Source organism: Calonectris borealis, chromosome 2 (genome assembly GCF_964195595.1).
Source record: "Calonectris borealis chromosome 2, bCalBor7.hap1.2, whole genome shotgun sequence".
Lineage (NCBI taxonomy): Eukaryota > Metazoa > Chordata > Aves > Procellariiformes > Procellariidae > Calonectris > Calonectris borealis.
In genome coordinates this window covers 999,348-1,015,816 of record NC_134313.1, presented here as the reverse complement: position 1 = coordinate 1,015,816, position 16,469 = coordinate 999,348, and the positions used below count along the sequence as shown (strand labels likewise).

At 73.1% G+C, this 16,469-nt stretch overlaps 2 protein-coding genes across 2 annotated transcripts; both read right to left on the bottom strand.

Annotated features, from left to right (window-relative positions):
* Positions 1-370: 370 nt before the first annotated feature.
* Positions 371-5,274, bottom strand: PPP1R16A (protein phosphatase 1 regulatory subunit 16A). The gene is made up of 11 exons (XM_075141016.1): positions 5,164-5,274; positions 2,894-3,740; positions 2,559-2,629; positions 2,133-2,278; positions 1,927-2,030; positions 1,720-1,844; positions 1,503-1,628; positions 1,356-1,431; positions 1,128-1,257; positions 892-1,042; positions 371-813 (listed from the first exon to the last, which is right to left on the bottom strand). Exons 2-11 carry the CDS (start codon positions 3,150-3,152, stop codon positions 460-462), a joined length of 1,542 nt encoding a protein of 513 aa, XP_074997117.1. The 5' UTR covers positions 3,153-3,740; positions 5,164-5,274; the 3' UTR covers positions 371-459.
* Positions 5,275-11,354: 6,080 nt separating this feature from the next.
* FOXH1 (forkhead box H1) lies at positions 11,355-14,285 on the bottom strand. The gene is made up of 3 exons (XM_075144534.1): positions 14,106-14,285; positions 12,953-13,057; positions 11,355-12,312 (listed from the first exon to the last, which is right to left on the bottom strand). Exons 1-3 carry the CDS (start codon positions 14,283-14,285, stop codon positions 11,575-11,577), a joined length of 1,023 nt encoding a protein of 340 aa, XP_075000635.1. The 3' UTR covers positions 11,355-11,574.
* Between the last annotated feature and the right edge of the window lie 2,184 nt (positions 14,286-16,469).

Genomic DNA, 16,469 nt, shown 5'->3' with positions numbered 1-16,469 from the left:
CCCCCCACACCCCCCCCCCCGCCGCCACGCCGTGGGGCAGAGCCGCCGTGGGGCAGAGCTGCCGTGGGGCAGAGCCACCGTGGGGAAAGTTGGGGGGGGGGGGGAGGGGCAGCGCCGCGCCCTCGCAGGCAGCGCCACGCCCTTGCAGGCAGCGCCACGCCCTGCCTGCACCCCGGTGGGGGGAGGGGGGGAGGGGAACCTATTTTTACCGCGTCTGGGAGAGGTGACACCGGGGACGGGGACAGGGGACACCACACCCCCCCCCCCCCCACCCCCCCCCCCCTCCCCCGGCGCGGTGACGGCGCAAAACCAAGGCCGGGCGTTGGGTTTCGGCAAAAAAAAAAAAAAAAAAAAGCCCCGTTTTGGGGCTAAAACAGTTGGAAAAAGGCAAAAAACCCCCCTCCCCCCCCCCCCCCCGAGCGCGGGTGGGGGGAGGGGTCGGGGCGCTGCACCCCCCCCTCACATCACCTGGCAGCAGCGCCGCTTCTCCCCCGGCGCCTCCTCGGCCGGCGCCGTCAGCTTCAGGAGGGGGGGGTCGGCGCTGCCGCCGGCGCGTGCCGGTGCCGGTGCCGGTGCCGGTGCCGGTGCCGGTGCCGGGCTCCCCCCCGTCGGGGGCTCCTCGGGGCGCGGGGGCTGGAGTTTGGCGGCCGCTCGGTGCCGTTTGAGGTCGGGCAGGGTGTGGTGAGTTTTTTCCCGCGCCGGATTCACCGGAATGCCGGCATCGGTCAGGCACCGCGGTTTTTCGGCAGAAAAAGCCGCGCCGTTGCGGTGCGGCAGCTCGAAGGCTCGCGCCGGCGTCGATTCCGCTGCGTCCTACCGGGCAAGAAAAAAACGGCGTCGCCGGTACCGCCGCGAGAGATCCTCACGGTAAATCCCGCCGCGGCGACTCACGGCCGAGCGGCGGCGGAGCTCGGCGTCCGTCTGCCGGTCCTCGTCCTCGCTGTCGCGGCGCGCGGCGCGTTGCCAGACGATGGCTTCCCGCTGGTGTTCCCGCCGGTAAAGGTCGGTGCGCTCCGACAGGCTCACCCGCCGCACCACCTTCCTGCCGGGGGAGGGGGTTTGGGGATTCACCGAATCCCCTCACCGGTGACGGTTGAACCCGCCGGCGCGGTTTCCTCCGACCTTACCCGCGGCTGCCGGCGCTGGAGGCGCGGCGTTGGAGCAGGGATTTGCGGCTCTGCCGGGTGCCGCCGCCGGCGTCGCGTTTCTGCTTCAGCTCCAGCAGTTTGGCGCGCGCCTCCTCGTCCCCGCAGACGTCTGCGGCGCGGAGAACGGCGGCGGCGCCGCCGTCAGCCGGCGCCGGCACCGTCCCCGTCCCCCCCCGCCACCCCCAAAACCACCCCCCCCCCCCTCACCCCAGGGCGTCTCCTCCAGCCGCGATTTGGCGTCGAGGTCGGCGCCGTGAGCCACCAGCAGCTCCAGCAGCCGCACCTGCGGGGAGGCGGCGGCGGTGAGGGCGCGGCGAGATCCGGCAAAGCGTCGCCCGTGGCGCCGACACCCACCTGGCCCCAACAGGCGGCGGCGTGGAGGGGTCGCCACCCGTCCTCGTCCCTGGCGTCGACGCCGGCGCGGTGCTCCAGCAGCAGCTCGGCCGCTTCGGCGTAACCGTTGGCCGCCGCGATGTGCAGCTGCTCGGGGGAAAGGGGGACGCGGTTCAAGCGGCGGCGAAACCCCCCCCCCCCCCCTCCCCACCGGCCGGCGGCGCCGCCGGTTCCTCACCAACGTGGCGCCGTGTCCCCGCGGCGCATCCAGGTCGGCTCCCGCCTCCAGCAGCCGCCGGATCTCCCGCGCCATGCGGCGCTCGGGGGCGGCGCGGGCCTCCTCGATCCGCTCCTGGGTGATGCCTGCGGGGGAGCAACGCCGTGCCGGATTCCCGCCTTCAACCGGTAACCTCGCCGGCGTTTTTGCCGACGCGGTGAAGCTCACCTTGCTCCGCCATGGCGGTTTCAATGGCGTCGAGCGTCACCTCGTCCTCGCAGAGGTCGTAGGGCATGTTGCCGTCCGAGTTGACGGCCAGGAGGTCGGCGCCGCTGTTTGGCGAGGACGGGCACGGCGGTGACGGCCACGGCGGTGCCGATCCCCAGCCCGGCGAAGCCCCCCCCCCCCACCGGCGGCGGCGGCGCCGCGGTTACCTGCGGATGAGGAGCTGGACCAGGCGGAGGTGGCCGCAGGTGGCGGCGGCGTGGAGCGGCGTCCAGAGCTCGCCGTCGCGGGCGTTGACGTCGGCGCCGGCGGCCAGCAGCACCGTCACCAGCTCGGCGCAGTCGTCGATGCAGCCCTGGCAGGGGAGGAGGCGCCGGCGGCGGTTACGGGCTGCGCCGGTGACGCCGGAGGGACGGAACCGGGGCGGATTGGGACACGGTGAAGGGACGGAGCCGGCACCGGGATCCCCGCGTGAGCCGCGACTCGATGCCGGGCGGGTTGGCCGGTGCCGGAGGGATGCGACGCTTAACCGTGGCGGCCGGCGAGCGCCGGCCCGGCATCACCAGACGGAAAGGAGGGAGGGAGGGACGCCGGGAGAAGCCGGAGGTGCCGTAAGGGCGCCGGCGCGGCGTTACCTGGTGCAGCGCGGTGAGGCCGTCCTCGTTGCAGAGGTCGGGGCTGCCGCCGGCGGCCAGGAAGCGCCGGACTGCGGAGGAAAGGGGGGGTTTTACCCCTCGGAGCATCCCGCCGGCACGAAATCCGGCACCGGGCGGGATGTGGGACGCCGCGTGCCGGAGCCGGGAGGAGGGATGGCGGCTCCGAGCTGCCGGTTCGTTTTCAGGAAGCGTTCGGAAACGAAATTGGGATTCGGGGCGGAATTTGAACCCCCTCAAAGCGCCGGATTCGGGGTTTTTGGGGGGCGGAAGGAGCCCCCCACCCCCCACCCCCATCCCCCGCCGCCGGCGCCCACCTTCCTCGGCGTCGTGCCGGGCGGCCGCTTCCAGCAACCGGACGTTGGCGGGGAACGTCACCCTCTTGCCGGGGCTGTTGCTCTTCCTCCTCCTCCTCTTCCTCTCGGCGCCGACCTTCATCCCCTGCGTCTCCTTCTCCGCCTGCGCCCACTTCTTCAGCTGCTGGGCCCGGCGCCGCCGGGCGTGTTTCAGCCGTTCCGGCGTGCTCAGCCGCGCCACCGCCGGCATCTCCGCCAGCAGCTCCGGGTGTTCGGCCATGGCCGGGAGTTTTGCCGGAAAAGGGGGCGTCTCCCAGCGGGAACGGGGCGCGGAGTCACCGGTTCCCCCGCCGGCATCACCCTCGCGGTGGGGCGGGTTTAGCCCTGTATCCCGGTGGTTTCCCGGCGTTTCACCGCGAGTTCCGGAGACGGGAATCGGCGTTTCGGAATCATCTCCTCCCTTTTTTTTAACACCCAAAATGACGGGGATGGGGGAGCCCCGGGGTCCCCTTCAGCCTCGGGGGGATCCCCCCCTCCCCGGCACCCGGCGGTTGGGGGATGGAGCCGGCGGGCGACGCCGGCTCCGAAGGCGCGGCGGAGCGGGGCGGGTGTCGAGGAATCCCGATCCCCAAACGCTCGTTTGTCACTTAACGACCCTGACGAGCGTTTGCCTTCCCGCTTTTCGGAAGCGTTTGCCGGTCGTTCGGCACCCGCCACCGCTCCGGGTTCACTGAGGAGCCGGCAGCCCGGCGCGGGATGGGCGGAGGTACAGGAATCTCCGGCACCGGGGTTATCTCCCGCCGGGATATCGCCCCGCCGGGGCTCCGGCTTCTCCCGGCCGCGGTGGGATGAGCTTCGGGTCGGAATCCTACGGCAAAAAAGGGAAAGAAACCATGAAAGGCCGGGGAGAGGCTCGGCACAGCCGGGAAGAGCCGCGCCGGGCCCAAGCCGCCGTCGGTTTCGCCGTCTTCCTAAGCCGGGATTAACCCACAATCCAAGTGGAAGCAAATTCCCGGCCCAGGAGCCGCCTTCGCCGAAGCCACCGCGCCCCGGTGAGCGCCGGTGAGCGCCGGCAACCGCCGACGGCACGCCGGTAACCTCGAGGGGTCGCCCGCCGCACCGGGGAGGAAAAAACACCCACCGATCCGAGGCCGGGGGGATCCCGGAATGTCGCAGCCCCACTGGCGCGTGCCAGCTCGGCACGGTTAAACCGGGAGAGCGGCAGTCGAGCGTCCTCGCCCCCGCGCCGGCATCACCCGGCGGGCAGGGTGGGTCCCGCCGGCGGGAAAGGGGCAGATCCCGGTGGAGCCGGCGCCCGGCGATCCCCGGAACCGGGTTCCCCCCCTCGGGGAATTGTCGCGGTTTCACCGGGCAAAGTCCGGCACGGAAAAACAACCAGGGGAAAAAAAAAAAAAAATAATTCCTGCGCCTTAATCCCGCCGTAAATCCCTCGGGAACGCCGGCGGGAATCCCCACCGCAGTCGGGGTGCGAGCGGATCGGGATGGCCGGGATCGCCGGAGCCGGCCGGCCGTCCATCCGACCCGCGCCCCTCCGGGCCCGGCAGCGCCGGCGGGAAACGAGAGGCGCAGCCCAACCCCCCCCGAGGGCCCCCCCCAGAGACGCCCCCAAAACCCCCAGATTACGGAGCCGGGGGCTGTCCCCGGGGACCCCCGTGTCCCAAGGCTTGGGGTGTCCCCAGTGTCCCCAGTGTCCCCAGTGTCCCCCCCTCGGGGACCCCCGTGTCCCCGACACCCCCCCCCCACCTGGGGGGTCCCGTCCCCTGGCTCCCCCCGAGGGGACCCCCGTGTCCCAAGGCTGGGGGGGGGGGGGTGTCCCCAGTGTCCCCCCCTCGGGGAGCCCCATATCGCCGACCCCCCCCCCCGGGGGACCCCCCACGCGGGGACGGTGTCCCCTGGCTCCCCCCAAAGGGTCCCCCAAGGCTGGGGGTGTCCCCAGTGTCCCCCCCACGGGGACCCCCGTGTCCCCGACGCCCCCCGCCCCCCCACCTGGGGGGTCCTGTCCCCTGGATCCCCCCGAGGGGACCCCCGTGTCCCCACGCCCGTGGCTCTGTCCCCAAGGGACCCCCCCCATGTCCCCGCGGGACCCCACGGCCACGCGAGGGGACCCCCCGCGCCCCCGGGCCCGTCCCCACGGGACCCCCCCCACCCCGCCCGCCTGGGGCTGTGGCGGCGGGACCCCACGCCGCGGATCCTGCTCCCGCGGGACCCCCACGGCCCCGGGGCCGTCCCCACCCCACGCGGGTCCCCGGTCGCGGCCCCCCCGGCCCTACCTGGGGGTCCCGGGGCCGCGGCCCGGCCGGGTCGGAGCCGCTGCTCGGGGCGGGGCCGGCGCTCGCCATGGCAACGGGCCACGCTTCCGGCGACGCCGGAAATGGGCGGAGCTAGGGCCGGAAGAGGGAGGCGTGGCCGCAGCGCCATGCGGGGTGTGGCGTTTTCGGGAGGGGGGGTGGGCGGGGAAGAGCGGCCACTCCCAAGATGGCGGAGGAAAGGAGGCGGGGCGAAGGGCGGGCGGGCGCGGCGGCGCCCCCTGGCGGGCGGAGGGGCACACACCGCAGCCCGGGGTCAGCGGGGTCACCCGGGACACCCTGTCCCCAAGCCCCGCCCCGTGTCCCCAAGCCCCGCCCCGTGTCCCCCTCCTGCCCCCCAGCCCCCCCCCCGGGGCGCCCATGGGTGCTCCCCCCCCGCGCTGGACTGTGTCGGGGGGGGTCAGAGTGCGGGAGGGGTCCCCTGGGGCTCTCAGTGCAGACCAGTATGGCACCCCAGGGCTCCCAGTGCAGACCAGTACGGCCCACCAAGGCACCCCAGGGCTCCCAGTGCAGACCAGTACGGCCCACCAAGGCACCCCAGGGCTCCCAGTGCAGACCAGTACGGCCCACCAAGGCACCCCAGGGCTCCCAGTCCACCCAAGTCCCAAGTCCCGCACCCCAGAGCTCCCACCCAGTGCTCCCAGTCCACACCAGTACCTCACCCCACCCCAGCCCCACTCCCGTGCCCGTTCGCGACGCAGCCCCGACGGGGCGGGCGGCGGGTCCGGGGTCCCGGGAGGTCCCGGGGGGTCCCGGGGGGTCGCACCTGCCCGAGCTCGAGGCGGCGGCCGGGGGCGGCGCGGGTGGGGAGGGGATGAGCACCAGGCAGGAGCGCCGCCATCTCGGCCCGGTTCGGAGCAGTTCGGCTCGGTTCGGCTCTACCCGTTCCGGCCCGGCTCTGTTCGGCTCGATTCGGCTGGGTTCGGCTCTGCCCGCCCCGGCCCGACTCTGTTCGCCTGGATTCGGCTCTGTTCGGCAGGGTTCGGCTCTGCCCGTTCCGGCCCGGCTCCGTCCGGCTGGATTCGGCTCTGCCCGCCCGACCCGGCTTCGTTCGGCTCCGTTCGGCTCTGCCCGGCCCGGCTCCGTTCGGCTCGGTTCGGCTCTGCCCGGCGCTGTTCGGCTGGATTCGTCTGGGTTCGGCTGGGTTCGGCTCTGCCCGGCCCGGCCCGGCTCCGTTCGGCTGGATTCGGCACTGTTCGGCAGGGTTCGGGTCTGCCCGGCCCGGCCCGGCTCCGTTCGGCTCGGTTCGGCTGAGTTCGGCTCGGTCCGGCCCGGCCCGGCTCCGTTCGGCTCCCTTCGGCTCTGCCCGGCCCGGCCCGGCTCGGTTCGGCTGGGTTCGGCTCTGTTCGGCAGGGTTCGGCTCTGCCCGTTCCGGCCCGGCTCCGTTCGGCTCGGCCCGGCCCGGCCCGGCTCCGTTCGGCTCGATTCGGCTCTGTTCGGCTGGGTTCGGCTCTGCCCGTTCCGGCCCGGCTCCGTTCGGCTCGATTCGGCTCTGTTCGGCTGGGTTCGGCTCTGCCCGTCCCGGCCCGGCTCTGTTCGGCTCGATTCGGCTCTGTTCGGCTGGGTTCGGCTCTGCCCGTTCCGGCCCGGCTCCGTTCGGCTCGATTCGGCTCTGTTCGGCTGGGTTCGGCTCTGCCCTTTCCGGCCCGGCTCTGTTCGGCTCGATTCGGCTCTGTTCGGCAGAGTTCGGCTCTGCCCGTTCCGGCCCGGCTCCATTCGGCTCGATTCGACTGGGTTCGGCTCTGCCCGGCCCGGCCCGGCTCTGTTCGGCTCGATTCGGCTCTGTTCGGCAGAGTTCGGCTCTGCCCGTTCCGGCCCGGCTCCGTTCGGCTAGATTCGACTGGGTTCGGCTCTGCCCGGCCCGGCCCGGCTCCATTCGGCTCGATTCGACTGGGTTCGGCTCTGCCCGGCCCGGCCCGGCTCTGTTCAGCTCGATTCGGCTCTGTTCGGCAGAGTTCGGCTCTGCCCGGCCCGGCCCGGCTCCGTTCGGCTAGATTCGACTGGGTTCGGCTCTGCCCGGCCCGGCCCGGCTCCATTCGGCTGGGTTCGGCTGGGTTCGGCTCTGCCCGGCCCGGCCCGGCTCCGTTCGGCTGGATTCGGCGGGGTTCGGCTCTGCCCGTTCCGGCCCGGCCCGGCCCGGCTCTGTTCGGCTCCGTTCGGCTGGGTTCGGCTCTGCCCGTTCCGGCCCGGCCCGGCCCGGCTCTGTTCGGCTGGGTTGGGCTCTGCCCGGCCCGGCCCGGCTCTGTTCGGCTCCGTTCGGCTGGGTTCGGGTCGGCCCGGCCCGGCTCTCTTCGGCTCCGTCCGGCTGGGTTCGGCTCCGTCCGGCTGGGTTCGGCTCTGTCCGGCCCGGCCCGGCCCTGTTCGGCTGGGTTCGGCTCTGCCCGTTCCGGCCCGGCTCCGTTCGGCTCGATTCGGCTCTGTTCGGCTGGGTTCGGCTCTGCCCGTCCCGGCCCGGCTCTGTTCGGCTCCGTCCGGCTGGGTTCGGCTGGGTTCGGCTCTGCCCGTTCCGGCCCGGCTCCGTTCGGCTCGATTCGACTGGGTTCGGCTCTGCCCGGCCCGGCCCGGCTCCGTTCGGTTCTGTTCGGCTGGGTTCGGCTCTGCCCGGCCCGGCCCGGCTCCGTTCGGCCGGGTTCGGCTCTGCCCGTTCCGGCCCGGCTCCGTTCGGCTCGATTCGGCGGGGTTCGGCTCTGCCCGGCCCGGCCCGGCTCCGTTCGGCTGGATTCGGCGGGGTTCGGCTCTGCCCGTTCCGGCCCGGCTCAGTCCGGCTCCGTTCGGCTGGGTTCGGCTCTGCCCGTTCCGGCCCGGCCCGGCCCGGCTCTGTTCGGCTGGGTTGGGCTCTGCCCGGCCCGGCCCGGCTCCGTTAGGCTCCGTTCGGCTCTGCCCGGCCCGGCTCTCTTCGGCTCCGTCCGGCTGGGTTCGGCTCTGTTCGGCTGGGTTCGGCTCTGTCCGGCCCGGCCCGGCCCTGTTCGGCTGGGTTCGGCTCTGCCCGGCCCGGCCCGGCTCTCTTCGGCTCCGTCCGGCTGGGTTCGGCTCTGTTCGGCTGGGTTGGGCTCTGCCCGGCCCGACCCGACTCCGTTCGGCTCTGTTCGGCTGGGTTCGGCTCTGCCCGGCCCGGCCCGACTCCGTTCGGCTGGGTTCGGCTGGGTTCGGCTCTGCCCGTTCCGGCCCGGCTCCGTTCGGCTCGATTCGGCTGGGTTCGGCTATACCCGTTCCGGCCCGGCTCCGTTCGGCTGGGTTCGGCTCTGCCCGTTCCGCCCCGGCTCCATTCGGCTGGGTTCGGCTGGGTTGGGCTCTGCCCGGCCCGGCCCGGCTCTGTTCGGCTCCGTTCGGCTGGGTTCGGGTCGGCCCGGCCCGGCCCGACTCTCTTCGGCTCCGTCCGGCTGGGTTCGGCTCTGTTCGGCTGGGTTCGGCTCTGTTCGGCTGGGTTCGGCTCTGCCCGGCCCAGCCCGGCTCGGTTCGGCTCGGTTCGGCTCGGTTCGACCTTCCCGGCCCGGCTCTCTTCGGCGCGTTTCGGCTGGGTTCGGCTGGGTTCGGCTCGGCCCGCCCCCGCCCGCCCCGGCTGGTCCCGCGGGCACCGCGGCGGAGGCGCGGGGTCGGGTCGGGCTTCGGCAGCGGCCGCGACCCCCCGGGGCGGGCGGGGGAGGGGGGCAGAGCCCAGCCCAGAGCGGGGCCCCGCGGCACCGACCCTGCCCCAGAGCCCCCAGTGCTCCCAGTGCTCCCAGTGCCCCCAGTGCCCCCAGTGCTCCCAGTGCCCCCAGAGCCCCCAGTGCCCCCCAGTGCCTCCCAGTGCCCCCCAGTGCCCTCAGGGCCCCCCAGTGCCCGCCCTGTCACCGGTGCCCCCAGTGACTCCCAGTGCCCCCAGGGCCCCCAGTGGCCCCAGTGCTCCCAGTGCCCCGCTATGCTCCCGGGTCTGGGACCAGTGCTCCCACTGCCTCCAGGGTCCCCAGTGCCCCCAGTACCCCCCAGAGCCCCCAGTGCTTCCAGTGCCCCCAGAGCCCCCAGTGGCCCCAGTGACTCCCAGTGCTCCCCAGTGCTCCCAGTGCCCCCAGTGACCCCAGAGCCCCCACTGCTCCCAGTTCCTCCAGGGCCCCCAGCGCCCCCCAGTGCTCCCAGTGCCCCCTGTGTCCCCATTGTCCCCAGTGCCCCCAGTGCCCCCAGAGCCCAGAGTGTCCCCCAGTGCCCCCAATGTCCCCAGTGCTCCCAGAGCCCCCAGTGCTCCCAGAGCCCCCAGTGCCCCCAATGTCCCCAGTGCTCCCAGTGCTCCCAGTGCCCCCAATGTCCCCAGTGCTCCCAGAGCCCCCAGTGCCCCCAGTGCTCCCAGTGCTCCCAGAGCCCCCAGTGCCCCCAATGTCCCCAGTGCTCCCAGTACCTCCAGTCCCCCCAGTGCCCCCAGTGCTCCCAGAGCCCCCAGTGCCCCCAATATCCTCAGTGCTCCCAGTACCTCCAGTCCCCCCAGTGCCCCCAGTGCTCCCAGAGCCCCCAGTGCCCCCAGTGCTCCCAGTGCTCCCAGTGCCCCCAGTGCTCCCAGAGCCCCCAGTGCCCCCAGTGCTCCCAGTACCTCCAGTCCCCCCAGTGCCCCCAGTGCTCCCAGAGCCCCCAGTGCCCCCAGTGCTCCCAGTACCTCCAGTCCCCCCAGTGCCCCCAGTGCTCCCAGAGCCCCCAGTGCCCCCAGTGCTCCCAGTACCTCCAGTCCCCCCAGTGCCCCCAGTGCTCCCAGAGCCCCCACTGCCCCCAATGTCCCCAGTGCTCCCAGTACCTCCAGTCCCCCCAGTGCCCCCAGTGCTCCCAGAGCCCCCAGTGCCCCCAGTGCCCCCAGTGCCCCCAGTACCTCCAGTCCCCCCAGTGCCCCCAGTGCTCCCAGAGCCCCCAGTGCCCCCAATGTCCCCAGTGCTCCCAGTGCCCCCAATGTCGCCAGTGCTCCCAGTACCTCCAGTCCCCCCAGTGCCCCCAGTGCTCCCAGAGCCCCCAGTGCCCCCAATATTCTCAGTGCTCCCAGTACCTCCAGTCCCCCCAGTGCCCCCAGTGTTCCCAGAGCCCCCAGTGCCTCCAGTGCTCCCAGTGCTCCCAGAGTCCCCAGTGCCCCCAATGTCCCCAGTGCTCCCAGAGCCCCCAGTGCCCCCAGTGCTCCCAGTGCTCCCAGTGCCCCCAGTGCCCCCAGTGCTCCCAGAGCCCCCAGTGCTCCCAGTGCTCCCAGAGCCCCCAGTGCCCCCAGTGCTCCCAGTACCTCCAGTCCCCCCAGTGCCCCCAGTGCTCCCAGAGCCCCCAGTGCCCCCAGTGCTCCCAGTACCTCCAGTCCCCCCAGTGCCCCCAGTGTTCCCAGAGCCCCCAGTGCCCCCAATGTCCCCAGTGCTCCCAGTACCTCCAGTCCCCCCAGTGCCCCCAGTGCTCCCAGAGCCCCCAGTGCCCCCAGTGCTCCCAGTGCTCCCAGTGCCCCCAGTGCTCCCAGAGCCCCCAGTGCCCCCAGTGCTCCCAGTACCTCCAGTCCCCCCAGTGCCCCCAGTGCTCCCAGAGCCCCCAGTGCCCCCAGTGCTCCCAGTACCTCCAGTCCCCCCAGTGCCCCCAGTGCTCCCAGAGCCCCCAGTGCCCCCAGTGCCCCCAGTGCTCCCAGTACCTCCAGTCCCCCCAGCGCCCCCAGTGCTCCCAGAGCCCCCAGTGCCCCCAATGTCCCCAGTGCTCCCAGTGCCCCCAATGCTCCCAGTGCCCCCAGGCGCAGCCTCTCAGCCCCCCCCCATCCTCCCACCCCTCCCCCCCCGGTGCCGCCGGCCCTTTGTCGTGCAGAGGGTCCCGGGGCCGCCACCGCCGGGGGGAGGGGGCGGGGGGGGATGGGGGTGCAGGGGGGGATGGGGGTGGGGGTGCAGGGGATGGGTGGGGGCCGGGGCGTGGCACGGCCTGAGGGGGTGTCCCCTGGTGGGGGGCGGGGCGGTCCCCCCCACGCGTGGGTTTTGCTGTGGGGCTGCCCCACTGCTCTGCCCCACCGCGGGGCTCCGGGCCGGGGGGGGGGGTCACCCATCCCTGTGTGTCGTCCCCCCCCCCGTGACACACACAGCACCCACGGGTGTCACCATCTGCTCTTTATTGGGTGCCATCCTGGGGGGTGGGGGAGGGCAGCGGGTGCTGGGGGTGACACGGGGGGGTGACGACACGGGGGGGTGACACGGGGGTGGGGGGTGACACGGAGGTGGGGGGTGACACGGGGGTGGGGGGTGACAGGGACACAGCGTGTGGGGGTGGGGGGGGACAGTGTGGGTGCCAGGGTCATTTATGGGTGCTGAGGAGTCCCAATAGGTGCGGGGGGGGGGGTCCCAGCCGGGTGCAGGGGCTCCCCCAGCCCCCCCCCCAGTGGGACCCCAATCTCGGGGGGGGGAAGGGGGGGTGCTAGCCGTGCATCGTGGGGTGCAGGATGTCCCCGGGGTGGCTCAGCCAAACGTCGTAGATGCTCTTGTTGGGGGGCACAGCCTGCGCCCCCCCCTCGGGCTGGGGGGTGGGGGGCAGCGGGGGGCCGGGGGGCAGCACCCCCCAACGCAGGGCGAGGAAGGGGGGGCCGCTCGGGGGGGCCACGGCGTTGGGGGCCACGGCGGTGCTGTAGGAGGTGGGCAACTGCCCCCAGGCGGGGGGGGGCACGCGGGGCCCCCCCTCGGTGTCACAGCTGGGGACCCCGGAGCCCCCCGAGTGCCCACCCCGGGGGGGACCCGGCGTGGGGGGCACCCAGGAGGGTGCCGGGGGAGCGGCGAGGTGGAGGATGGGCGCAGACCCCCACAAACCGCTTGGAGGGGGGTCCCCAGATGCCGGCGGGGGGGTCCCCGACTTGCCCGAGGGGTCGCCACCCTCCGGGAATTCTCGGAGCAGGGAAGCGATGGAGAAGCCGGAACTGCCGCGGCGCCGGCGCCGGGGGGGGGGTCCCGGGGCGGGGGTTGGGGTGGGGGTCAGGGTGGGGGTCCCGGAGGGGTAGGGGCACCCCCGCAGCACGAAGGGGGCCAGGTCCCGGGCGAAGGCGGCCGCCCCCCCCCGCGCCACCGCCGTGTTCTGCAGGCGCAGGGCGGCCGGGGGGATGCGGCTCACGTCCACCGTCCAGTAGTTGCCCTTGGCCTTGGGCTTGGCCGGGTCCTTCAGCACCTGCCGGGGGGGGGGGGGGGGGGACGGGCTGCGTTGGGACCCCCACCCACGGCTGCACCCCGGGATGAGGGCACCCAGACCCCCCGGAATGGGACCCCCCACCCAGCTGCACCCCCAGACCGCTCAGAGTGGGACCCCCACCCATGGCTGCACCCCGGGATGAGGGCACCCAGACCCCCCGGAGTGGGACCCCCCACCCATGGCTGCACTCAGACCCCTCACAGTGGGACCCCCACCCACGGCTGCACCCCGGGATGAGGGCACCCAGACCCCCCAGAATGGGACCCCCCACCCAGCTGCACGCCCAGACCCCTCAGAGTGGGACCCCCACCCATGGCTGCACCCCGGGATGAGGGCACCCAGACCCCTCGGAATGGGACCCCCCACCCAGCTGCACCCCTAGACCCCCCCAGAGTGGGACCCCCACCCATGGCTGCACTCAGACCCCTCACAGTGGGACCCCCACCCACAGCTGCACCCCAGGATGGGGGCACCCAGACCCCCCAGAGTGCGACCCCCACCCATGGGACCTCCCCAGCCCTCCTGCCCCCCACCCCAGGGACCCGCCCAAGGGACCCCACCCCCAAAGGACCCCCCCCCGGGTGCCCCCCCCCAGGGTGCCCCCCCCGGGTGCCCCCACCTTGGCGAAGCAGGGGTTGGAGGAGAGGTTGTGGCGGATGGAGTCCTTCCAGCCCTGGTAGCCCCCCCCGAAGAAGGGGAAGAGGCTGCTGAGCTCCTGCAGGATCTGGGGGGGCCGCGTCAAGGGGGGGCACCCACAGCACCCACACCCCCCCCTCGGGGCTGGATCCAGCCCCCCTCCTGCACCCCCCCCCAGCCCTGGACCAACCTCCGCCCTGGGGGACCCCCCACCCGTGGGACCCCTGGAACCCCCATCCCGCAGTGGGGACCCCCCCTGCACCCCGGGACCCCCCTCCCCGCAACCGGGGACCGACCGCCGACCCCGGGACACCCCCCCCCCGGTACCCCCCAGGCTGGGATGCTGGGGGTCCCCCCGGGGGTGGGGGGTCCCCACAGCCGGCGGGTGGGGGGGGAGGGGAGCCGTCCCGACAGACAGAGGCGGCGACAGAGGCGACAGAGGCGACAGACCCCCCGGCGCCGCTAATCCTGCCCCCCGCGGGGGCATCGGCGGGAGCGCTGGATCCGGCCCCACCCCGTACCCCCGGGGGCTGGACACCCCCCCCCCGACCCCCCCGGTACCCCCGGGGCGGGATCGGGCCCCCTCAACCCCCCCAGCACCCCCCGTGCCCCCCCCTCCGCGACGGGAGCCCCCCAAAATCCGCGGGACGCGGCGCAGCCCCGACGGGGCGGGCGGAGGGTCTGGGGTCCCGGGGAGTCCCGGGGCGGGCCCGGGGGGTCCTGGGGGGTCCCGGGGGTGGACGGGGGGTCCCGGGGGGGTCCTGGGGAGTCCCGGGGGTGGACGGGGGGTCCCGGGGGGGGTTACGGGGAGGGTCCTGGGCGTTCCGGGAGGGGATGGGGGGAAGGAGGGTCCCAAGTCGGGCGGTTGAGGGGTGCCGGTGGTCCCGGGGCGTCCGGGGGGTTCCGAGGAGGGGTCCCGGGGGGGGATGGGGGTCCCGGGCGGGGGTCCCGGGGGTGCATGGGGGGTCCCAGGGGAGATGGGGGGGGTCCCGGGGGTTCGGGGAGGGGATGGGGGGAAGGAGGGTCCCCGGGAGGGGGTCCCGGGTCGGGCGATTGCGGGGTGCCGGTGATCCCGGGGGGTCCCGGGGAGGTCCCGGGGGGGGATGGGGGGTCCCGGGGGGTCCCGGGGGTCGTACCTGGGCGAGCTTGAGGCGGCGGCCGGGGGCGGCGCGGATGACGAGGGCGATGAGCGCCAGGTAGGAGTAGGGCGGCTTCGGGTGCCGCCGGTACCGGGGCGGGGGGCGGCCCCGGGACCCCCGGACGGAGCCGGGAAAGGGCCCGGAGTCGCGGGACGGCGGCGGCGGCGGAGGCGGCATGGCCGGGGGGAGGGAGCGGAGGGGGTCGGAGCGGGGCCGCGCCGGGCTTTATCCGGGAGAGGGCCCGGAACCGCGGGGAGGGGCGGGAATGGGATGGGGTGGGGTGGGGTGGGATGGGATGGGGATGGGATGGGGTGGGATGGGATGGGGATGGGATGGGATGGGGATGGCGATGGGATGGGATGGGACGGGATGGGATGGGATGGGATGGGGATGGGGATGGGATGGGATGCGATGGGGTGGGGTGGGGTGGGGATGGGATGGGATGGGATGGGATGGGATGGGATGGGATGGGGATGGGGATGGGATGGGATGGGATGGGGTGGGGTGGGGATGGGATGGGATGGGATGGGATGGGATGGGATGGGGATGGGGATGGGATGGGGTGGGATGGGATGGGATAGGGTGGGATGGGATGGGGTGGGATGGGATAGGGATGGGATGGGATGGGGTGGGATGGGATGGGATAGGGTGGGATGGGATGGGGTGGGATGGGATGGGATGGGATGGGGATGGGGATGGGGATGGGATGGGGTGGGATGGGATGGGGACGGGATGGGGATGGGATGCGGATGGGATAGGGATGGGATGGGGATGGGATGGGGATGGGATGTGGATGGGATGGGGATGGGATGGGGATGGGATGGGGATGGGGATGGGATGGGGTGGGATGGGGTGGGATGGGATGGGGTGGGATGGGGATGGGGATGGGATGGGGTGGGATGGGGTGGGATGGGATGGGGATGGGATGGGATGGGACAGGATGAGATGAGATGGGGATGGGGATGGGATGGGGTGGGACGGGATGGGGATGGGATGGGGTGGGATGGGGATGGGATGGGGATGGGATGGGATGGGATGGGACGGGACGGGATGGGATGGGATGGGACGGGATGGGACGAGACGGGATGGGATGGGGATGGGATGGGATGGGATGGGGATGGGATGGGGATGGGATGGGATGGGATGGGATGGGATGGGGTGGGGTGGGGATGGGATGGGATGGGATGGGGATGGGATGGGGATGGGATGGGATGGGATGGGGTGGGGTGGGGTGGGGATGGGATGGGGTGGGATGGAATCGGGATGGGGATGGGATGGGATGGGGTGGGGTGGGATGGGATGGGATGGAGTAAGGATGGGATGGGGATGGGATGGGAATGGGATGGGATGGGGATGGGTTGGGATGGGATGGGGATGGGTTGGGATGAGATGGGATGGGATGGGACAGGATGGGATGGGACGGGATGGGACGGGACGGGATGGGACGGGATGGGATGGGGATGGGGATGGGATGGGATGGGACAAGATGAGATGAGATGGGATGGGATGGGGATGGGATGGGGACAGGATGGGATGGGATGGGACGGGATGAGATGAGATGGGATGGGATGGGATGGGGATGGAATGGGATGGGGATGGGATGGGGAAGGGGATTGCATGGGATGGGATGGGGATGGGATGCGATGGGATGGGATGGGATGGGGATGGGTTGGGATGAGATGGGATGGGATGGGACGGGATGGGACGGGATGGGATGGGACGGGATGGGATGGGATGGGATGGGACGGGATGGGACGGGACGGGATGGGATGGGATGGGGATGGGGATGGGATGGGATGGGATGGGACGGGATGAGATGAGATGGGATGGGATGGGCTGGGGATGGGATGGGGATGGGATGGGATGGAGTGGGGAGGGGATGGGGATGGGATGGGACGGGACAGGATGGGACGGGACGGGATGGGATGGGATGGGGATGGGATGGGATGGGACGGGATGGGATGAGATGGCGCCGTGCACCCCTTCCCACACACCCTGCGCACGCTTGCAGGGTGCCAGGCACCCCTTGGCACCCCTGCACCCCCCCCATAACCTTGCACACCCCACGCACCCCTATGCGCACTCCACGAGCACCCTTCCACCCCCCCACGCACACTCTTGCATTCCCCACGCACCCCTTTGCAGCCCCACGCACCCTTGCGCACCCCCCCCCCACTCCTGCACACCCCCACGCACCCTTGCACACACCCCCCCCCCCTGCACCCCCCCACGCACCCTGGCACCCCCCACGCACCCCTCCCCACACCCCACGCGCACTCTTGCATCCCGCACGCACCCTTGCACGCCCCCCACGCGCTCTCTTGCGTGCCCCGCGTGCGCCCTTGCACCCCCCCACGCACC